This window comes from Apium graveolens, chromosome 4 (assembly GCF_009905375.1).
Source record: "Apium graveolens cultivar Ventura chromosome 4, ASM990537v1, whole genome shotgun sequence".
NCBI classification, from domain to species: domain Eukaryota; kingdom Viridiplantae; phylum Streptophyta; class Magnoliopsida; order Apiales; family Apiaceae; genus Apium; species Apium graveolens.
Window position 1 is genome coordinate 290,176,434 of NC_133650.1, and position 22,634 is coordinate 290,199,067.

A 22,634-nucleotide genomic window follows, 5' to 3' on the forward strand; every position below is an offset into this window, starting at 1 on the left:
CGCATTCTTGTGGTGCACCAGTTTTCTACAGGGAATTTATTCACGGTGCAAATGTGTACACTGCAGTGCATATCTGTAATTGCTGCTGTTTGCTTCACTTCACTTCACAAATGGGACCATTTGTCAAAGACTCAAAGCCCAATACAGAGGTCCATTAAAATAATCCTCTGGAATGGTGTAAGCTTCTATTTGGAAAGCACAACCACATATGCTAGCTTGTTTGATTTGTTATAAGATGGACTACTTTCTTATCAATGATGTGTGGGACCTGAATTTCAATCAAATGGAGGCAACCTTTCTTCACAAGGGGAGTACTGCTAACTTATTTTGTAAATTATTTTGTTTATTTTAATTTTGTATTTTTTAGGATATTTTTCTTCCTTTTTTAATTCTTCATAAATTTATATATTATATATTTTATTCATTGAGGACAATGAACCATTCAAGTGTGGGGAAGTGTTCTCAATATTAATATAAATATTATCAATTATATATATGTATGTATAATGTTGTTATATATATAAAAAAATTATTAAAAAAATAAATTCTTGCCTTGTAAATTAGTTAGCGGATGACATGTTAGGATAAATATTTGCACATTTCATAATTATTCATATAAATTGCATCAAATCATAATTATATAGTTGTAATATATATTAGTTGCATAACATTGCATGATCTCGATTTAGTAATAGTACCAGTCAGTGACCTATGATGATATTACGTGTGATTCATTTTTAACCGATTCTTGATATGATCACTTGATGTTATAACGCGTAGTGTCACTAGTGCATGACTTATTTACCTATACAATCTTATTATGCTCTTGAACTGAGACTTAGAAATCCTTGTTTCTTGAGGGGTAGCCGCTTGTTGATAATTAGAATTTTGACTATTCATTTTTTAGTTTTAGTACGTAAATGCTTAAGTTTGGGGAAGCTGTGGGATGTAAATGTCTAAAAAAAGAAATGAATAAAAAATATGAGTATTAATAAGTATACATAAAAAAGTGTGGTATAATTGACTAGGTTGAGCTCATTAATACTCGAGTAATTAAGTCTGAAGGGACTTTGTGTCTAGTAACCTAAAACCTTTTATGGTTTGGGATTGCTGACCCAACGCTCGCTACATGGGTATTAGTGTATAAATATTTAGGGATCTCGACCATTCCACGGTTAAATAAATCACTTAATACATATGCGTGTATAATATAATTGGCGAAGTCTGAGAGTGTTCATAACTCACTTACCCTGAGAAGCCACCCGACGTTAGACCTAGCTTGTGAAGTCTTATGGTAGTCGTAACTCACTTACCCTGAGGAGCTTTCTAACCATAGACCGAGCATATAAAAAAATCATATGTGTATAGTTAGTAATATTGTAGAAATAAAAGAAGACATAGAAATCCCTTGCTTAACTTGAATGATGGCTGGTTCTAAGTAACGAAGTGTTTAAGATATATTCTAGTGACACTTGGGAGTTATTAACTCGCGTGACTTGTCCTGTTGAAACTTGAATGCCTTTGTTCTTGGTTCAGTAGAGAGCATTTTGTGAATCTAAGCACACATGCACACTCTGCACTTGTGTTTACTATACGGTGATGTTTTAGTATGAGCTTGATGTGTTTAACTAGTTGCATAGTCCGGAGGTTATTGTTGAGTTGACGTACACTATTATATTTGAGATCCTTTGTATCATCTAGTTGCATTCATGTAGGTAGTTGTAGTCCTCCATTGCTTGAGGACGACTATGTTGCATGGGCTAGGTAGATTTTGTGGGTATATCTTCTATAAACCCTCACGAGACACAATTCGTCCTATTAGGGTTGCCTAGGGGTTTAGGGGTTTAACGGCTTATTGCATATGCTCAATGCAATCGTGTCATCTGCGAAAGTGGACTTACTTAGTTAGAGATAATTTTATTTCTCTTATTTGCCCGAGGACGTGCAAAATGATAAGTGCGGGAATATTAGATAGAATATATATTTGTGTATATTTTAGATGATATTTGTTTTCATACTAGTTATATTTTGCATTTAATTGGATCTTTATTAATTAATTTGTAATATTTTATTGTAGGAAGCAAGAAATTCTAAATTGGAAAGGATTTGTGCTAAATTAGAAAAACAATTCGGATTTATTGTGCTACACGCGCAAGACATATTGTTTGGGCCATATTTTAAGTTCTATCAATCAGATTTAGGCGATTCAAAAGCCCACACGAAGATAACGAGATTCTCTTTAATTTGAGAATGTTTCAGATTTTAAAATCCCTTCGGGTCAGCCCAATAACAGCAGAGAAGAGTCAACTACGAATTTTGACCCTAGAATCCTTTTCGATTTGGGAAACTTTTATTTTATTCCTGTAAACAATAAAAATACTTTATATATTAGGTTTATATTATTAGATATAGAATATACATATCCATAGCCACCAAGAGAAGAAGCTAAGAGGAGAAGGAGGAGAGATTTGATATCAACGACATAGGGATAATTCTTCTAACTCTACACTTTATATTTTATTCTAATCTTCTCATGAACTTTGTACTCTTATTATGATTATGGTTGACTAGTTTATTATTATTGAATGGCTGTTTTGAATCCCTAAACTTTATGACAATTATACAGTTTTGATTTTCTGAGATGTGTTCTTGATTGTGCATGTATATACGTCAATGGTTATAGAGATGCATGAATTAACTATGGTATGGGATCATCCAAATATGTTTTGTGATTGTTATCACTGTAAAGTCAATTAATCTTTCTATGTGGTCATGTGATTAGTTGTATAAGTGTGTAATTAGTTTAAACCTTTCTATGTGGTCATGAGGTTATACGGATAGCAGAACTTGTTTCAATGTGGTCATGGCAGGTTCTCTATAGGTATATTTCAGAATATTTCAGGCGAATTTTAGAATTGTGTCATGGGTTTAGGGTGGATCTACATGCTTTCCAACATGTTTATTTAATTGTCTACGAACAAGTTTTTCTTACTTATTAGTTACTTTAGATAAATAAAACTGTAAGTCATATGTCATAGACCTATTTGTATATTCGAGGATTCAACTCAACTCAAATAAGAATGTAATAAGTAAATAGTGGATCGACCGTCAGAGAGATCTCGCAAAGTAATATCTGTCAAAGGATTCAGAGACAAGGTTCATCTACAGACTTGAGGAATTAATTCACTGGAAGAAGTTCAAGAAATTGATCATGCCTCAGTGATATAAGTCAAGATCGTGGATTTAATCAAGTGACAGAGATCTCGTCAGAGTATCAATTAATTACAAGGATTTAATCTGAAGAAAATCAAAGTGTCAGAGTCAAGACATGAAGAAACGTCACGGAAGTTAGTCACTCATGAACCAGACAGTACATCGAGTGTCAACGTTGAAGTGGTGGAATTGATTCATAATTTTCAGTGATTTTCAGAAGATTTGCAGAAGAATGGTTGCTGCTCAAGACTAGAATTAATTCTCTATTAATTAATTAAGTCATCTAATTTAATTAAGAAAATAAATTATATCTGTGAAGAATAATTTATTTATTAATTGAATTAATTGATTAATTAATTCTGAATTAATTCTAGGAATTTTAGGAATTTTCAGAAGCTTAATTGGATTAAATTCAAGCATTAAATCAGCAAGACAATTGAAAATGAACTAGCATGACAATCAGGATTGTCATACCGATTGTCATGCTAGGCCATTTTCCATTGTCATACCGAAAGTTACTCTAGGAGGATGATTGTCTTGCTAGTTCATTCTGATTGTCATGCTAGTTCATTCTGATTGTCATGCTAGTTCATTCAGATTGTCTTGCTAGTTCATTCAATTGTCCTACCGAAAGTCTTGCCAGCTATAGGATTGTCATGCCAAGTCAATTCTATTGGTTTTGTTGATTTAAATAGAAGTAGAGAAGCAGCATATCATTTTATCATTCAAACAGAAGAACAAGAAAAGCAGCCGCCTTGAAATATTACATTTTTCATCTGTTTAATCCAAGATTAAATTTCTAGATTGTAAAGTTAAATCCAATCAACTAGAAATCTTTATCTTGTTCTTGTGTAACAATCTAGCGGATCAAAATCCCTAGAACTTAATCTCAAATCGCGTTTAGCATTTGATTCTAATTATTGCAAAAATAGAAAAAGTTCATGTCGAATTTATTCTAAATTTGTGATAATTAATTTGAGATTAATTCCTTGTAATCGATACAGTTGTTGTAACACCTTTCAAGTTTAATAATATTTTTATTTAACTTGAATTTTGTTTCACATTTTTTATTCCGCATTTAATTCGATTATTCGGTGCTGTTTGTATTCAACCCCCCCTTCTACAAACACATTGTGACCTAACAATTGGTATCAGAGCCTTCTGATTAACGAACAAATCAAGATCCTAGACTTTTGTGATTTTTCAACTCCTTGAATTTTTATTTATTCAAAAATTCATAATGACTTCACATAAAGTTGGAACCGTTAAAATTCCACAATTTGATAAAGAGAATTATATCATGTGGAAGAAGAAGATGCTATTATTTTTACGAGTTGCAAATCCCAAATATTCAAACTTGTTAAAGAAGGGTATAAAAACTCCGATGGTTATTGAACCGGAGATAATAATAGATGGTGTGGTGACTACTGAAGCTAGAACCTATCCAAAAGAGCCTGAAGATTTTACTCCTGCTGAGAAGGAAGAAGCCTCCTTGGATGCCAGCCTTCAATTAATATTAATTGATTCCCTTGATCCCTTGATGAACAGACATGTGATGAACTGTAAAAATTCCAAACACATGTGGGAAACTATTGAGGTGATTAATGAAGGCACATAGGAAGTTAGGGAGAACAAGTTGGAAATCCTAACCTCTGAATATGAACATTTCAAATCAAATCCAGGAGAAGGAATTACTGAAGTGTTTGAGAGGTACAATGCGTTGATCAACAACCTGAACATCAATGGAAAGTATTATTCAATCAGGGAGGTCAACAAAAAGTTCCTTTTAACACTGCCAGCTCATCTTGAACATAGAATCACTGCCATTAGAGAAGCTAGAGATCTGAGTGAGATTTCTTTGGACAGGCTCTATGGAGTGTTAAAAACCTATGAGTTGGAGCAGATTCAACAGAAGGAAGTCTACGGGAAGGATAGAATGGTCAGCACATCTACTGCACTTGTAGCTGAAGGTCAACAACAACAGCAATCTCAACAATTGGAGAGAATGGTACAGTATTCCAAGGCTGAGGAAAATATGTTAGTAGCAGAATATGATCCTCCTACTACAAATCAATCAAGTGATGATTTTTATTCCTTGGAAGAGCTGGAGCAATTGGAAGACGAGTCAATGGCCCAAATTGTCAAGAGATTCTCCCATGTCAGATTCAAGAGGAATCCCAAGCTGAAGTACAAGTCCAACTACAACAAATTCCAGAAAGGTGGATCTTCATCCTCTAACACCAGCAGTGGTGGATACCAAACAGGGATGGTTGATCGGGGCACCATTAGATGCTATAACTGCAATGAGTTGGGACACTTTGCCACAGAATGTAGGAAGCCAAAGCAAGTAAGAAAGAACTCTGAAAGGGCTTATCTGGCAAAGGGAAGAAGCTGGGATGATACTGACAGTGAAGATGAAGATGAAGGAAATCTTGCTCTTATGGCTATTGATGGAAAAGCTTCATCGTCAAGAATAGAGGTAAAACTTTCTGATGCTGAAATGGTTTATCATCTAAGAGGTAACTTAGATTGTGCACGTCGTGATAATGAACTGTTAAGTTTACAGATCACAGACCTTGAGAAAGAGGTCAATGAATTAAGACTTGTGCACATTAATCAAGACAAATTAAAAGAACAGGTATCTTTTCTAGAGAATAGAGTTGACTGTTATAGAAAACTCGAAACTATTCTCAAAGACAAGATCACCGGTCTTGAGACTAAGGTTAGAGCCTACTTCAATTCTTGTTCGAAGGCTAAAGAGTTCTACAGTAAACAAGCTGTTAATCAAACATCTGGAATAGGTTATGATTACAATGCTGCTATTGGAGAATTAGGCATAAACTCCCCTCCTCATGTATGTGCTAAAGGGAGGGAAGTACCATATGTGCTTAAGGGTGTTGATGAACCCCTCTATAAAGCATCAATTGCTGAACCATTTGATGCGACCTCTTCTGTTATTCAAGAAGAAATACGTGCTGAAGATCATGATAATGAGAAGATTGTTTCCAAGTCAAGTGTGTCGAAAGTTCCAGTCAAAGTTGTGAAAGCAACTGAGACTAACTCAGACACACATGAGTTGGATAACAAAAATGCCATGTCTGCCATGCATAAATTGCCTGCTATTAATCACTCTCATAAAGCATGTGGTGTTGCTAATTGTATGTCTTGTGCTTTTAATATGATGTATGCTTATTTTAATGGTAAGCATGTGTCTACTGATAAGACTACTCCTCGTCAGCATGTGAATAACAAGAAGCATGATAGGTCTAAGACTGCTAGTCCTTCTAAGGCTAAAAAGGAGACATTTGTGCCTAAGCTTAAACAGAAATTTGTTAAGGCTGTTTACAAGGTCAAATGTTCAGTCATTGAGAATGTTGAGACCATTAAAATTAAAAATGTTGTTTTGTCTGACAAAGGTCAGTTCTACAAGTATGCCGGGCCCAACCAAGTTTGGGTTCCGAAGAAGGTCTAATCCATTTGAAGTGCAGGGCAGTATACAGGTGTAACCGGTAGTGTGGATTCTTGACAGTGGATCATCAAAACATATGACCGGAGATAGAGCCCTGCTATCAAATGTGGTTGAGAAAGCTGGCCCCCTGGTTACCTTTGGAGATAACAGCAAAGGTTTTTCTGAGGGATATGGCTGTTTGCAAGCTGGGAATGTTATCATTGTAATTTTGTATATTGTGCTAGGTTATTATCAGGAAGCAGTATCTAACATATAGCACCAGTGACGAGACTTGAGAATATTATGACATATCAGGCACCTGCTGCACATTACACTTGGAATTGTACTCTAGTAAGATGTGTACAAGTATACTCCTGGTTGGTGAGTCAAAAGAGGAAGTCAATGCACCACAGTTCATGGACTTTGCAGCTGCAGATCTATTGGACTATGCAATCTCTTCTTCACAATCTCACTTCAGGTTGGTATGAACTAGTGTACTACTCAAGCAATCGTCAAGAACATGGTATGGCACTCTAACTGAAGTTATTGTTTAATATGAACTAGTAGAGTCGTCATATTTTTAACTCTCTTATCACTAAGCACAATCATATTGTTTTATATGTGCAGTGGTATATTGATTATGCAACATAACAATTAGTATCTAAAGTACTTGACAAGTATCGGTAAATGATATCTTGTTAACATTATGTTGCAGATATTTGTAAGCTTTTGACATGAATGAGAATTACTTAGACTTTACCTAAGTGATCAATGTTTTATCAAAAACTCATTCATATTGAAAAACAAAATCAAACTTCTTTCTACATTAGTGATTTCTTATTTCATGTAAAATCTTTTGAAATCACTATTGTAAATCATTTTCTCTCTATTACCATATGTTCTGTGTTACAGGTTCAGTCTCCAATGACTTTCTTTCATTGACAGTCATGAGGTTGAAAACCCACAACATCTATCCCAGACTGTAAAGACAAACACAAAAACAGAACCAACCAACACTCTCTTACCACTAAATGTAGTATGAATGAGCGTGAGGGAGATAGTGCCTTAGTGCACCACATAAGGAAGGTTCTGTAGTCAACCCAGTAGCTCTGTCTCCTACATAGATGAGTAGTATTTAAACCGAGACAACTGCTAGCCCCCATACATCTTCTCAAAAAGATGTAATGGCTGAAAAGGCACAAAAACAGTTACTAGATTCATTCTCTCAACAGGGTGAGTCTATTGAATTTTGCCTGTCGGCCAAGGTATCCGATGTAGTGTCACCACTTCAAATATAATCAATTCTTGATGCACAAGGAGAGGTTACACACATAAAGGATGAGTTGACGGAAACAAGAGTTTCGACCATTTTAAGGTCAGATTCAATTGTTCAAGGTTCGTTAGTGGACCAATTGCCTTTACATGTGTTAGGAGAGGATACTGATCCAAAAGCCATATGTCAGTGGTCAGTGTCTACCTCCCCAGGCTTAAATCCCCTGGATGCATCTACGGATAGTGGATCTGACATAGGCGCAGATCGGCAACTTGTTGACAATGATTCAGATATAACCTGATGAGTCACAAGGAAATGTCTTCACAGACATTAGAAGGGAACCTTGATCTTTATGCTAAAATCGTTGGATCATTGTTTACCTTCCCAGAATTCAAATCTGGAACCCTAAAAGGGAAACTAGCAACTTGTAGATTATGACTCAGATTTATCTGACGAGTTTAACAAGGATGGGGATTTGTGAACTCCCATTGCACCACCTGTGACCTCCTTTAAGGATGGCTAAGGTGATTTTCCTTGCAGGTACAGCTGGATTATGGAGCTATGAGAGGAGTGATACACTTGTGAGAATGAGTGTAAACACGAGTGGAGAGAAGAGTGAAACACATGTGAGGTACACTAAACAGAATCACACACTCACAGTGAGGTAGAAAGAGAAACTACTTGTTATTTCTTTTCCAACCAAGTGAAATATGAGAACTCCTTCAGACGACGGCATACATTCCTTCTTTAAGGGGGAGATAAAAGCTTAAGTAATAGTTTGGAGGATTCCTCAACTAAGGGGGAGAAATAGCAGGGAGTAAGAAAAAGATCCTAAAAATGTACACTACACCACACCATTGTTGTTTGTAACTACGGATCCTATTGTACAGGAGAGGTGGTAAACACAAGGTGATTTCCTAGTAAGGGAAGAAGCAGTTAGGGGAGTACCATTGGTTTTTATCTGCGGATCCTATTGTACGGGAGAGGTGGTAAAACGAAGGTGATCTTCTTTAATCAGTTGATTCTCATAGGGGGAGAAACAAGAGATATGGGCTTCTCAACAGGAAATGTGGTTGTACAAATGAAGATGGAACTACTTGAAGATATGTTCAGTCTAGAGGAACATCTACTTGGAATCTGGAAAATGTTAAATCTCATCCAGAACTTTTCTACTATTTACTTTGCATGTATGTTTATATCTTTTTCTTATTTGTTAGTTGAGTTATCCTCTAGGTATTTGTGTGTCATTGTCTAACAAACAAATAGGGGGAGATTGTAAGTCATATGTCATAGACCTATTTGTATATTCGAGGATTCAACTCAACTCAAATAAGAATGTAATAAGTAAATAGTGGATCGACCGTCAGAGAGATCTCGCAAAGTAATATCTGTCAAAGGATTCAGAGACAAGGTTCATCTACAGACTTGAGGAATTAATTCACTGGAAGAAGTTCAAGAAATTGATCATGCCTCAGTGATATAAGTCAAGATCGTGGATTTAATCAAGTGACAGAGATCTCGTCAGAGTATCAATTAATTACAAGGATTTAATCTGAAGAAAATCAAAGTGTCAGAGTCAAGACATGAAGAAACGTCACGGAAGTTAGTCACTCATGAACCAGACAGTACATCGAGTGTCAACGTTGAAGTGGTGGAATTGATTCATAATTTTCAGTGATTTTCAGAAGATTTGCAGAAGAATGGTTGCTGCTCAAGACTAGAATTAATTCTCTATTAATTAATTAAGTCATCTAATTTAATTAAGAAAATAAATTATATCTGTGAAGAATAATTTATTTATTAATTGAATTAATTGATTAATTAATTCTGAATTAATTCTAGGAATTTTAGGAATTTTCAGAAGCTTAATTGGATTAAATTCAAGCATTAAATCAGCAAGACAATTGAAAATGAACTAGCATGACAATCAGGATTGTCATACCGATTGTCATGCTAGGCCATTTTCCATTGTCATACCGAAAGTTACTCTAGGAGGATGATTGTCTTGCTAGTTCATTCTGATTGTCATGCTAGTTCATTCTGATTGTCATGCTAGTTCATTCAGATTGTCTTGCTAGTTCATTCAATTGTCCTACCGAAAGTCTTGCCAGCTATAGGATTGTCATGCCAAGTCAATTCTATTGGTTTTGTTGATTTAAATAGAAGTAGAGAAGCAGCATATCATTTTATCATTCAAACAGAAGAACAAAGAACAAGAAAAGCAGCCGCCTTGAAATATTACATTTTTCATCTGTTTAATCCAAGATTAAATTTCTAGATTGTAAAGTTAAATCCAATCAACTAGAAATCTTTATCTTGTTCTTGTGTAACAATCTAGCGGATCAAAATCCCTAGAACTTAATCTCAAATCGCGTTTAGCATTTGATTCTAATTATTGCAAAAATAGAAAAAGTTCATGTCGAATTTATTCTAAATTTGTGATAATTAATTTGAGATTAATTCCTTGTAATCGATACAGTTGTTGTAACACCTTTCAAGTTTAATAATATTTTTATTTAACTTGAATTTTGTTTCACATTTTTTATTCCGCATTTAATTCGATTATTCGGTGCTGTTTGTATTCAACCCCCCCTTCTACAAACACATTGGGACCTAACAAAAACCAAATACATTCTTGATAACATTAGCAAAATAGAAGAGAAGTGAATCCTTGATCCTCGACGTAAATCGATACCCTATTTACTCTATATTACAAATGACACAAAAAGCATTTAAGTTGAGTTATATCAGTATTCTATATTATCTTTGTCAATTTAGTTACTGATATATATTTTGTTTTGCCTTCGTGTTTTTGTTTCGTTATTTAAGTTATTTGCATGTTCTTGTTAATTGTGATATATATAACTGCATTATTGTTGTGCGTAGTGTTAGTTTATTACCCAATAGATTTCACTGCTAAATAGAGAGGAATCCGAATAAGTGAAGAACGAATTCTTCTTGATGGTTCTCCTGAAAGTCCACTTGAGCTTATCCAGGTTCAGATAGCCAACGTAGAATCAATATTTGCTAGGGCTATTTTCGATTCATGAGAGATCAAAGTTGAGGGACGGGTGAAAGCTGGTGTTCCTCACGTGACAAAGGTTGGATCATTTGAAGTGGATGTAAGTTTGGAAGGTAGCATTATACTCTTCAGGCAAGTTGATCAGCCGAGAATGATTGGTACAGTGGGAAGTATTTTGGGTGAGGAAAATGTGAACGTGAGCTTTATGAGCGTAGGCAGGATTGCTCCAAGGAAGGAGGCTTTAATGACTATCGGAGTTGATGAGCAACCTAGCAAAGAATCTTTAAAAAGGATCGGGGAAGTGCCATCTGTGGAAGAGTTTGTTTACCTCAAGTTGTGATGTGGTTTCAACTTCAGTTTCATATGTTCTCCCAGTTCAGTGCCCAATATGTTGTCAAATTTACGGCATGATTTTGGCAAACTTATATTTTTGTGAGGTGTTAGGTGTTAAAGTACACAAGTAACTCAGAAGTGCAATTATTAGTTTGTATTTTATTAGTCGTCTGCAGTAACATGAAATTGCTAGTGAGGTGTACTAATTAATTTGATTATGATGTACTTTGATCTCAATGTTCCACGTATGCAGCCGTATTGCTTATGATGTGCTTCTATTCATATGTTCCCTACATGCAGCTGCAGGATATGGATGGCAATAATTACAGAGTGCACTATTATGTTAGCCAAATAATGTGAACGACAGGATTAAGAGACTTGTATATAGCACTGAAACACAGACCCGAGCTCAAAGTCTTCCAGTTTTCTGTTCTAACTCTATAGGTTTTATTGGAGTTTAGAGAATAGATTACAGAAAGAATTGACAATGAAATGAGCTACTTGCGCACCTTTCGGAAACATTACCCGGAAGAACCTGCTCCAGTTTAGTTGCAGTTAATAGCCTCAGTCAAATTATTTCTTAAACAGCCTACTGAAGGCAATCAATATTCAAGTGTTGAAGCAATAGAGATTATGCTCAATTTTGTAATTTTGAAACTCAGATTTCTCATTCCAAAACAATGTTTTACAATTCCGCCATCATGTGCCTATATTAGAGGTTGCTTCATGGTGCTTCTTCTTGTGCTCAAGACTATATACTGATTATCATACTAGGCTTAATGACCTTTCCAGCCTTGAGGTTTGCACCCATGCACCCATAAACCCTTTATGTTTAAAGTCATACATTTTCGCCCCCCCGGTATCCAAAACATACTTCTTAACCTTTGGGCCGAGTTGGGCCTTATTAACGTTACAGAGCAGCCCAAATCGGCTGGATTAATTCAGTCTTTTAACACCCGATATTCCGACACTGTAAGTATAGAACATAAAATCCCTTATCTTTTCGTCTCCTTCAACCCTTTCACTTTCATCTAACCTTTTTTATTCTGATTTTCATCTGATCAGCGGCGTTTACTGGTCTAAAATCATAGGCGATTCAGATGAACTCTCTACTTGTATGATTTCTTAAACTATCATTCTGATTTTTAATTGATCGTCTTTGTTTTTGTATGAGTTAGCCTTTAATGTTACTTATCTTGTTAAATATTAGATGATCTCGTGTATATATGAAGTATATTGATGTTGCATGTTGTGATAATTATGTGGGTGTTTTTGTAGAGACATAATTATGTATCCACACTGTTAAATGTGCTTATACTTGATTTATTTTACAATTGAAGGTGATGGTATCATAAATTTGACCTTATATCACTGTGGGAGGTTAAAATGGGAACCACGAACTGAATATATTGGTGGTCTAGTGACAATGTACTATTTTGAATCTGAAGGGGAATTGACTTATGATAATTTGAGAGCTCGAACTAAAGCTATAGGTCATAGTGGACTATTTTGTATATAATATAGGAATCCTAGTAAATATTTGGAAAATGGTATGATTCTAATGAGATGTCAAACTGATATAGAGGATATGATAGGGCTTGCTAAGACAAATAATAACAAGATAGATGTTTATGTCAAACATTGTGATGAAACCAGTTTAGACTCGTTTGAAGATCATAATTTATTTTAAAGGATTGAAGGAGATGGAAGTAATGATGTTGGGGAGTGGAGTGATGAACTTGATGACTATAATTTTGATGATTCTGACTATTCTATGACTGATGATGACATACTTTTTGCTAACAATGTTGATGGGGGGGGGTGGAATGGGTAGGTAGAATCAGAGAAGACCTAGGACTAGGTAAGGAAGTGGGAGATAAAAGTGAAGGGGAAAGACATGAAAGTGACTGTGATGACTTAGAGAGTTTGCCAGACAATGACTTGGAGGAAAAATTTGATGCCCTTAAGAGAAGGCAATCATTTCCATTGTTTAAGGATAGTAATAATATAAAGTGGACTGTTGGGACCATTTTCACAGATCATTATCAATGTAGAGAGGCCATATTGAAGCATTCCTACACTGAGGGGAGGGTAGTAAAGTTTGTGAAGAGTGATAGAACTAGGGTCAGAGCAGTTTGTAAGGATCCATGCCCCTGGTTCATTTATGCACGATTAAATTTTGACAAGTGCATCCAAATAAAGACTGTGAGACTAGGTACATATTAGTCTTTTACTAATGTTATAATGTATCTTTTACTGTTGGTGACCATAACTTATGCTTTCATTGCTTGTGCCTTTACAGACCACACATGTGTGAGAGAGCAAAGAGGTCTTCCCCTTATTAACTCTGGTTTTCTAGCAAGGAAGTATCTGCCTGAATTCAGGATAAATCTAACTTGGCCTATCAAATCTTTCCACAAGACTATCTTGAAGGATTTGCAAATTGATTTCCCAGCTCATATTCTCAGAAAAGCAAGAAGGAAGTGCATGAAGACCATCAATGACACACATGAGGAGCAATATGAGAAGCTGTGGGATTACAAGACAGAGCTTTTGAAAAGAAATCCCAACTCTACAGTTGAGATTGACATTGAACCAGGTCTGACATGTATTTTATTGGTATTTGTTTTTCAGATCTGTTTTTCTTTTGTGCTAAATTATGTTTACATTGTATTTGTTGTAGGAAATGTTGGTCAATTTAGGAGGATCTACATCTGCCTTGGTGGATTAAACATGGATTCAAGCTAGGGTGCAGGAAGGTGATTGGATTAGATGGATGCCATATTAAAACAGTGTATAAAGGTCAGTTATTATGTGCAGTGGGCATTGATCCTAATAACTGTATGTTCCCTTTAGCATATGCAGTAGTAGAAGCTGAGAGGTTAGAAATATGGAGGTGGTTTCTTGCTTTACTAGCTCAGGACTTTGATATTAGGTCTGGGGATGGGTGGACTTTTATTAGTGACAGGCAAAAAGGGTTGTTAAATGTGATAGAAGAAATGATACCAATGGCTGAGCAGAGATATTGTGTTAGGCATATGCATAATAACTTCAAGCAAAAATATGGGGGTAGGTCACTTAAGGAGAAGTTATGGAGCTGTGCTAGGGCAAGTAATGTAGAGTCCTTTCAGAATGCCATGAACATTGCCAAGGAGGAAAATGTAGGAGCTTTGCAATGGCTAACAAATGTGCCTTTCCATCACTGGACAAGGTCTGATTTTAAGACTGATACCAAATATGTTCTTCTGTTGAACAACATGTGTGAGTCCTTCAATAGATGCATTTTATGGGATATGGATCAGGGTATACTAGTGATGCTTGAAATGATAAGAGAGTACATGATGAATATATTCCAGAGTAAAAGAGAAGAATTAAATGGTTGTGATGATAGGAAATTTACACCAAAAATCTATAAGTTGCTAGATAAATTTAAGAAATGGAGTGAAGGCTGTTATAGTTCATATGCTGGGTATGATGAATTTGAAGTTACAACTGTTAATGACTCTAAGTTTGCTGTTCACATAGGCAATAGAACATGTGGATGTAGAAGATGGGACCTTACTGGGATCCCTTGTCACCATGCTATAATGTTGTCTGAATAGGTTAGGTTACAATGTAGAGGATTATGTGGACCAACTGTATTCGGCCAATGCATACAAAAAGGCTTACTCTGGAATAATTTACCCTATGAATGGACATACGCATTGGACAAAATATGGTTTGGTGCTAAAACCACCTACTGTTCAGAAGCAACTAGGGAGACCCAAAAAAAGAAGAAGAGCTGAACCAATAGAAGCCCAAGTAATTATACATGATGGAGTGACAAAATTAAGTAGGACTACTCAGATGACTGTGAGGTAATGCTTACTTTTAAAACTTGTAATTTTAATTCAAATGTTAGACTTAGACTAATTTTATTGTATTCAAATGTAGATGTGGGAAGTGTAAGAAAGCAGGGCATAACAAAAGAACATGCCCTGATCTTAACCCTGAGGCATCAAGTTCTGCACAACCAAGGATTCAAGCACCTGATGAGGATAATGTCAATGAACATGAAGAGGAGGAAATACAAGCTGCATATAATGAGTTGCATGTGGAGTTTGATGGGCCACCAGTCACCCAGCCAAGCCAGATTGCTGAAGAAAGAACAACTGCAGAAAATATGGTGCATGAACCTTTTGTTGACGAGGAGGCCCCAATTGAAATAGCAGCAAGGAAAATTAGAGAACTTAGGGGTCACAGAGTACTTACAACTACTCTGGATTCACCTATTATGCTGGCAGCTGAAAGAATCAAAGCAATGAAGAAGAGGATGAAGATTGATGCAGAAAATGTGAAGGAAAAGGAAGTAGCTGAACCATTGAAAGAACAAGTCAACAACTTAAAGATGAAGAAGAAAGTTGAAGAAGTCAATCACTCCAAAAAAACCGTAGCTGAACCATTGAAAGAACAAGTCAACAACTTAAAGATGAAGAAGAAAGTTGAAGAAGTCAATCACTCCAAAAAAACCCAGCCTTTGAAGTACCAAGTGGAAGCTCAAAAATTGAAACTGCAGAAGGAGGCTCAAATATTTAAGTTGCAGCAAGAAACTCAAATATTGGATGACTTAGTCCCTCAGAAAGTTGCTGAAGAGGAAAGAAGAAAAGTGATAAAAGCTGAAATGAGCTCTAAGATTGATGCACATAAAACATCCAGAGCTGCTAGGGCTTCCTCTCCACCTGATGTGAGAAGAAGTAATAGATTGTACATCAAAACAACTTTTGGAAGGTTCAAAAATACAAGTGATACTCCTGTATGTCTTGATGAAGATGATGGTGACACAATGATGGCAGATGAACCAAATTCTGGAGAGTTACACAACACATACATAGGACCAATGAAGATGGGGAAACAAATGCCACCACATGTGAAGCAATTCAAGACCATAATTGGGGAAACAAAGCTGAAATCTGCACCTTTCCTATCTCATGGGAAAAATGTCATAACTTCAGGGGATTTGAGAGCTGCTATTAAGGTAACAAGCAAGAATTTGAGGAATGATGCCAAGGCAAAACAATCAGGAAAAGGGAAGGACAAGGACACTTGAAGAATGCTCTTTTGTTTAAGTTGATCTTGTTCAATTTCAGACATTAAGCAGTGCTTTTGTTTACGTTTAAAGACCTGATTTCTTTTGTTATGATGTGTTGCAAAATTAAACTGCAGCTTTTGTTTTCACTTTGGTATGCTTAATTTAAGTTTGAAACTTTGATATGGGCTTAAATTTCTTGTCATTCATTCATACTTGCATTACATGCATCTGTAGTACATAGGTAAGAAATTTAACAAAATTAAACTAGTTTATTTTGTCTCTTCACTACAACCTCCCCATCATTCTTCATCACCAGTACAAAGATTAACAACATGAACACAGTAACATAAATAAATACATTCCTTCCTCGTTTTGTTTTCATTCCAGCAACAACAACTTCAAGTTTCTCCGCTTCTTCTTCTAGCTTTTCAATTCTCCTTAATAGTCCTGGAATTATCATTCTTGATCTTTGACACATTGGGGGGTCAAACCATAAATGGAAGTTACAAGCATTACTTCTTTGTTCCTGCAAATAAAAGTATTAAGCACACACAATATATCACAAACTACTACTAATTATATCACACAATTTACCATATATCGAAAGCAACCCCAAAACCTTCTTCCCGGATTAGCATCGGTCCATGAAGTTCTCAACACGACAGCTCTTCCACACCAACAATGGAGATCCATTTTCTGTGTATTTCAAGAATGAGAAGCTGTTTGCTATAATTTACCATATATATTTATATATAACTACAAGGGTTGCTGTTGGCGGGAGAGTGTTCTCTATTTTAGGAGGGAAAATTAGAAAGTTTCTGCCCAAAATATCCCAGCCAGATTCCAACGTTAAAGCGGCCCAACTCGGCCCAAGGGTTAAAAGGTATGTTTTGGATATCGGGGGCCGAAAAGATATGACTTTAAACATAAAGGGTTTATTGGTGCACGGGTGCAAATCTCAAGGCTGAAAAGGTCATTAAGCCATCATCCTATTATATAAGTACGGGCTCTTTTGTAATTGATGTTTTTGTTTCTACTGTAAAGTGACATGCAGAGCCAAACTGCTTGCTGATTACTAACGTCATTGTATTATCTATGACTTATAATTGTTTGTCTTGAATAATTTCACAGCTGATACTGACAATCCAGATATATGAGATTGTGCATACATATACTGGCGCTTTCTTTCAAATGAACCTGATTCCTGAGGTATCACAATTTTTGCTCCGGCCCTAGAAAAAAGGAAACGCTGAACCTTAATATTGCTGCAATGTTCTAGTGGTTGAGTTGCTTCCTTACTTTGTTATAAGCAAGTTGGATGATTGTGTTGTAATAGTTCTTGAAATTCCTTATAATTATAACTCAATACTATTTAGCTCATTTGTTATCGAGCTTTTTTAAATATAATTGTCTATAAAATAATCTCATTCTTGATCCTGTTAACGCAGTTTCATTGTATTGTTGTGCAAAACCTTCTCATTAAGTAGCCATACGATATATAAACTACGCACATCATATATAAGGGGATGACAGTACGTCCGACGTGAGTCATATTGTGAACTTTGAGATCTAATATCATATTAAGTAATCAATTTAAAAGGTGTTACGGTTACGGGGAGGGTGCTCGGGATCAATCAAAACAAGTGGTCCAACTCCAACTGCATCTTATATTAATACCATAACAGAAGTTGATTGCAAAATTGTAACAGCGCACTAAGATGCAACCTAAAAGTTACCTTAAACAGAACAAATGGATTATATATGATCTATTGGAAGTACAATCTGCACAGCAAGACATTCACAATGATGTCACATTATTTAGTTTGGTCCCCGAACATTATTCAATTCGGTACTCTCCAAGTTATATTCTTGGTTCCACCCCTGCTTCGATCCTTGTGTCTTGATTGATTCCTAGAGGATTTTGATTTTTTAGAGCACCGGTAGTACTGGTACCGTATTTGTTGTTAAGAGTTTTACTGAGCTAATATTGTACCAGTAGCCTGATTGGAAACAGCAGAGCAAACAGCATAGACTAGAGAGCCTTTTTACACTATATCTCTAGAAGCAGGTGCTCTGATAAGCTTCATGTGAAATCTGAAGATACATACTACAAGTTAAAATATTGGCTTTTGGCTTGTATTCATATGAACATATCCAAACACAATATATATACTAGATACATGTAGTAACAAGTTATTAGCAGACTTGGCAGTTAAAAATATGTTCCATTTTATTGATTCTGTATGTATGTGAGTAAGTTTGAGTCCCTACCATGTGAACTCCTAGCTTAGCCTACTTGCTTCCCATTCACTTTCTTCATGATTCCACATTTGCCTCAGTTTGTAGTATGTGGGCAGAAACCCAGCTCAATATCATCTTTTTCTTTTAAACAAAATAGTTGGGGTAGTAATAGTTATGTATAATATGAAGCCCGTGATCAAGTTTTGACAAGCCCGCATATGCATAATCGGTGCATTTGCTGCCCGTGACATATAAACCGCCGTATTAACTGTTGATACTTTCCTCTTTATGTTTTCATATAGGTGTCATATTGCTGCTACATCTCTCTTTTAAATGTAATCTTACATAAGCTAGTCAAAGTCCACATTTTTTTTACACATGCATGAGTTTCTGGCTAGGATAGTGTTTAATTAAAGTATATGTTGTTAAACATCGTATAGGTGTAGTTATTTGTAGTTTATCGTGCCGTGTTTACTTGGGTGACAAATATATGCCATACACATGAAAAAATTTGATGGTAAGGCAAGCTTAAGGTTCTTTTCGATAATGAGCTGTCTGATTTGTGAATGTGAATCAAGTTGCATACGAGAATGGTGGTCCGCGTTCATGCTACAGCTCCTATATTTGGACGTGCCATTCGCGATCAGTATTTTGTATTCTCACTTATTACAATAACATGTTTTAAAAATGGAAATTCTGGAAAAATATTAATGAAGGTCTTTTTTATTTATAATCTGGCGTGTGGGCTTAAGCACATCTGAACTAATTATCAAGAAAACTCCTATATAAAATATCACTTTCGTGATTTCTGCTTAAATCCGTGTATTTATCTTCAAGTCTCGAAAATTTCAATCTTCACCGATTGAGCTATCGATTAAGAAAAAATCTATATTATAAACGTGCAAGGTGTATGTTTTTATATTCGATTCCTTTGGTTTTGGCCAAGCCAATTATTTCGCATATATTTTTGAGGTAGCAATTTTTATCTGGTTCATTGAGTTTTGTTGCACTGACTGTTCGATCTTTAATTGAAGACGATATACTCTTAATAAAATTTATATAGATCTAGGAATCCTATATGGTCCTGTTTGGTAAATCTATTAAATCACCAATAATAATTGTTTTTCTGTTGAACAACACATGTATAATATGAATGGTCCAGTTTGATGTAACAACTAAAATTTTATCATTATACATCACATTTAAAAGCAAAATCACATATTATACATGGACCAATATATAATGCAATATCTAGGAGATCAAATTAAAATATATCCTTTTGAAGAACTCATTCAAAATTAGCACCAATATTATGAAAGCAGTCACTTGAATATCTGACCAGGAAGGGTAAATGCCTAATTATTTTCCTTTCATCAACATTTTGGGACTCCAGAGTTACAATCATCATGTTCAACTAGTTTACACGTACCTTAACTAATTTTGGAGAGATTTACCACATCATCCTCCACCATAACCTCTATTTAAATTTATGCATCCACCTAAAATCATATTTAGGAACTTAGAAAATTGAGATAATAATCTCCTAAAATTTCGGTCTCAATTTCAGATGAGATAGGCGGGTTGGGTTTTGTATTTCTTTTCTTGCTATACTTTCGATAACTTCAACAAAATCTGATTTTTGTTGCACTATTCAAATCTCAATAAAAATATAGCCATTACGGCAGCACCTGAGAGTAAAAGAAACAGTATAGTAGCGTTTAAAACACCCCAAATAACTTAATTTGGTGTGATATAATTTTTAGAAATACGTATATATTTATACCAGAGGTGATCCATTTCAAAGGAACATTTTCGTATACAAGTAATGGAACGGATATAATGTAAATCACACAATATCCTATCATTGTATTATTACATGTAACTATGTAACTGTAAGAAACCAGCATATAAACTTTTTATCTATTTCATTTACAAGACTTGTGGTCCATATATAGCCAGGGAATTTTACTGAATTTGGACCCAGGTAGCTTCGCTAGGAATGTCCTGATGAACCACAAATATCATATAATATCCAGATGGTGCTAGATTCCCCGAATCGGGTGTCGTAACCCGTATTTGATAATTCGATCGACCTACTATTGTCGCGTTCCCGCTTCCAAGCACTAACAACCTTTGGTTCATAGAAAATGAGTGTGTGGTAAAAGATGGTGCAACCATTGTTACCGTGACCAAATCTCTGTTCACTCTACCAGGAACCGTAAAACGAATCGGTATTTGTTGTCCATACCCGATTTTCGTCTGACTAACAGGTGAAATGATAGTTGGACGTAAATTATCTGAACCAGGATCCGAATACGCAGGCGAAAATGATTCCAAGCTCAGTTCTGTAGGAAACAGCACTCCGGTAAAATTATAATAAATATGAGGATTGCTTCCTCCAACTAAAACACGACCATCACTTAGCAGAACTGCTGTTGAGTGGTACATTCTGGGGATGGTACTTGGGTTCTGCGTCTCGAATCTCGACCCTACTGGACCGTCCGGTTTGTATAAAACCGGACTCAAAACAGGGTCCCGACCCACCTCCCATCCTGCAGTACCTTTTGAACAACCATTAATGATTAATACATTACCATTAGGAAGCAACACCATGTCACTCATGACCCGGGCCATTGGCATTTTTTCCATGGCCCATTGCGGTTTCGGCTCGGTAATTTTTATTCTTCCACAAGTATCCAATGCTGGTAGAAAATTGCCATTCTCTGCACTGATGTATCCGCCTTTTGGTGCTCCACCACAAACTAAAACTTGAGCTTCAGTTTTATTTCCTTGTAAATTTTTTAGAGGTAGAAGAACAGCAGAGCCGGAGCTCGGATAATTCCGAGGATCACCACCTGGAATTTCCGGATAGGTCCTTACCACCACATTCTTGGCATAATTAAATAGTATGGATTTATTATTTGCAAAAATAAATAAATTTCCGTCAACATTTAGGAAAACAAACGGGTACAAATTATTTTCAATTCTCGGATCATTAGTTTGCACTAAAAGTGGCAAGCTATATGATTTAGTACCCCCGGTTTTTGGATAAAACTCGTAATTAAACTGGCGACGGCCCCCAATTATAATTTGACGGCCGTCAGGTAAAATATGATTTGTAGCATACCATCTTCTTTGAGTTAATCCAAACTTGATTTCTTCCCAATCACATGTATCATCATTGCATGGCCTGAAAGTTCGTACAACATGATCTCCATCATTATATCCACCTGTCTGGACCAATCTACCGTCGGCCATGGCAGCTCCAGAAGAACACCAGACATCAGTGAGTACCATTAATGGACGTACTACGTTCTTCTTGATATCGTATTCCACTGAATGCGCAGTGCAGTCAGTAGTCAGAGCGGTGTCGTTTGGGTCGATTCGACACTTGTTATTAGGCAGTGAAATGTTGGATTTTCCGAAATCAGTACGGTCGAACATGACGACACGGTTGGTGTTTAGGAGCTGCATGTGCATGGCTGAGATGCCAACGCTCGATAGTAGAAGGTCCCACTTGCCACCGGTGACGGCGGAAGCAGGGTGGAGTGAGACGGTGGTGAATAGGAGGAGTAGGAATAGTAGTTGCCACATGACTGATGGAAAGAATAAGAGGCGGTGGAGCGAGCTAAACTAAAGAATATAATGAGGGATGGATTGGTGTTTGTCTTGTAATGGCTTGTGAGTTTTGGTTGGGTTTGTGAGTTTATAAAAAAGGGATAAGTGTGGGGGCAGTGAGTGACTTTGTTGTAGGTGCTTTAAATAGTTTTTTTGAATGCAACCAAAATGTTCAAAAACATTGGATCAACAAGATATGGCACTACACGCAATGAACCGCGTTGGAACTCAGACCATTTTGAGTGTTTTTAAGTTGTGTAGTACACTTATTACTGTGTTATTCAGGGGTGGTCTCGCCGAAGACTAAGACTCCTGAACCTCTACCTCAGATGTAACCTGACAATATTACCATTTACCAATATAGACATTTAGATACAGATGATATTACCCAGCCTGGAGGCTTAATAACGAGCTTGTT

General features: G+C 36.1%; 2 protein-coding genes across 2 annotated transcripts; both read right to left on the reverse strand.

The window, feature by feature from the left end:
• Positions 1-16,616: 16,616 nt before the first annotated feature.
• On the reverse strand, positions 16,617-17,050 carry LOC141719829 (uncharacterized). The gene is made up of 2 exons (XM_074522199.1): positions 16,952-17,050; positions 16,617-16,883 (listed from the first exon to the last, which is right to left on the reverse strand). Exons 1-2 carry the CDS (start codon positions 17,048-17,050, stop codon positions 16,617-16,619), a joined length of 366 nt encoding a protein of 121 aa, XP_074378300.1.
• Positions 17,051-20,372: 3,322 nt separating this feature from the next.
• Positions 20,373-22,347, reverse strand: LOC141721189 (aldehyde oxidase GLOX-like). Its single transcript, XM_074523967.1, has one exon. The coding sequence runs from the start codon at positions 22,190-22,192 to the stop codon at positions 20,564-20,566; it is 1,629 nt and encodes a 542-aa protein (XP_074380068.1). The 5' UTR covers positions 22,193-22,347; the 3' UTR covers positions 20,373-20,563.
• Between the last annotated feature and the right edge of the window lie 287 nt (positions 22,348-22,634).

Bases quoted from the DNA above. Each gene is read 5' to 3' on its own strand.
- LOC141721189 (XM_074523967.1), bottom strand. From the start codon at position 22,192: ATGTGGCAACTACTATTCCTACTCCTCCTATTCACCACCGTCTCACTC.
- LOC141719829 (XM_074522199.1), bottom strand. From the start codon at position 17,050: ATGGATCTCCATTGTTGGTGTGGAAGAGCTGTCGTGTTGAGAACTTCA. The intron at 16,884-16,951 runs GTAAATTGTGTG...TTTTATTTGCAG, and splicing joins GGGGTTGCTTTCGATATATG to GAACAAAGAAGTAATGCTTG.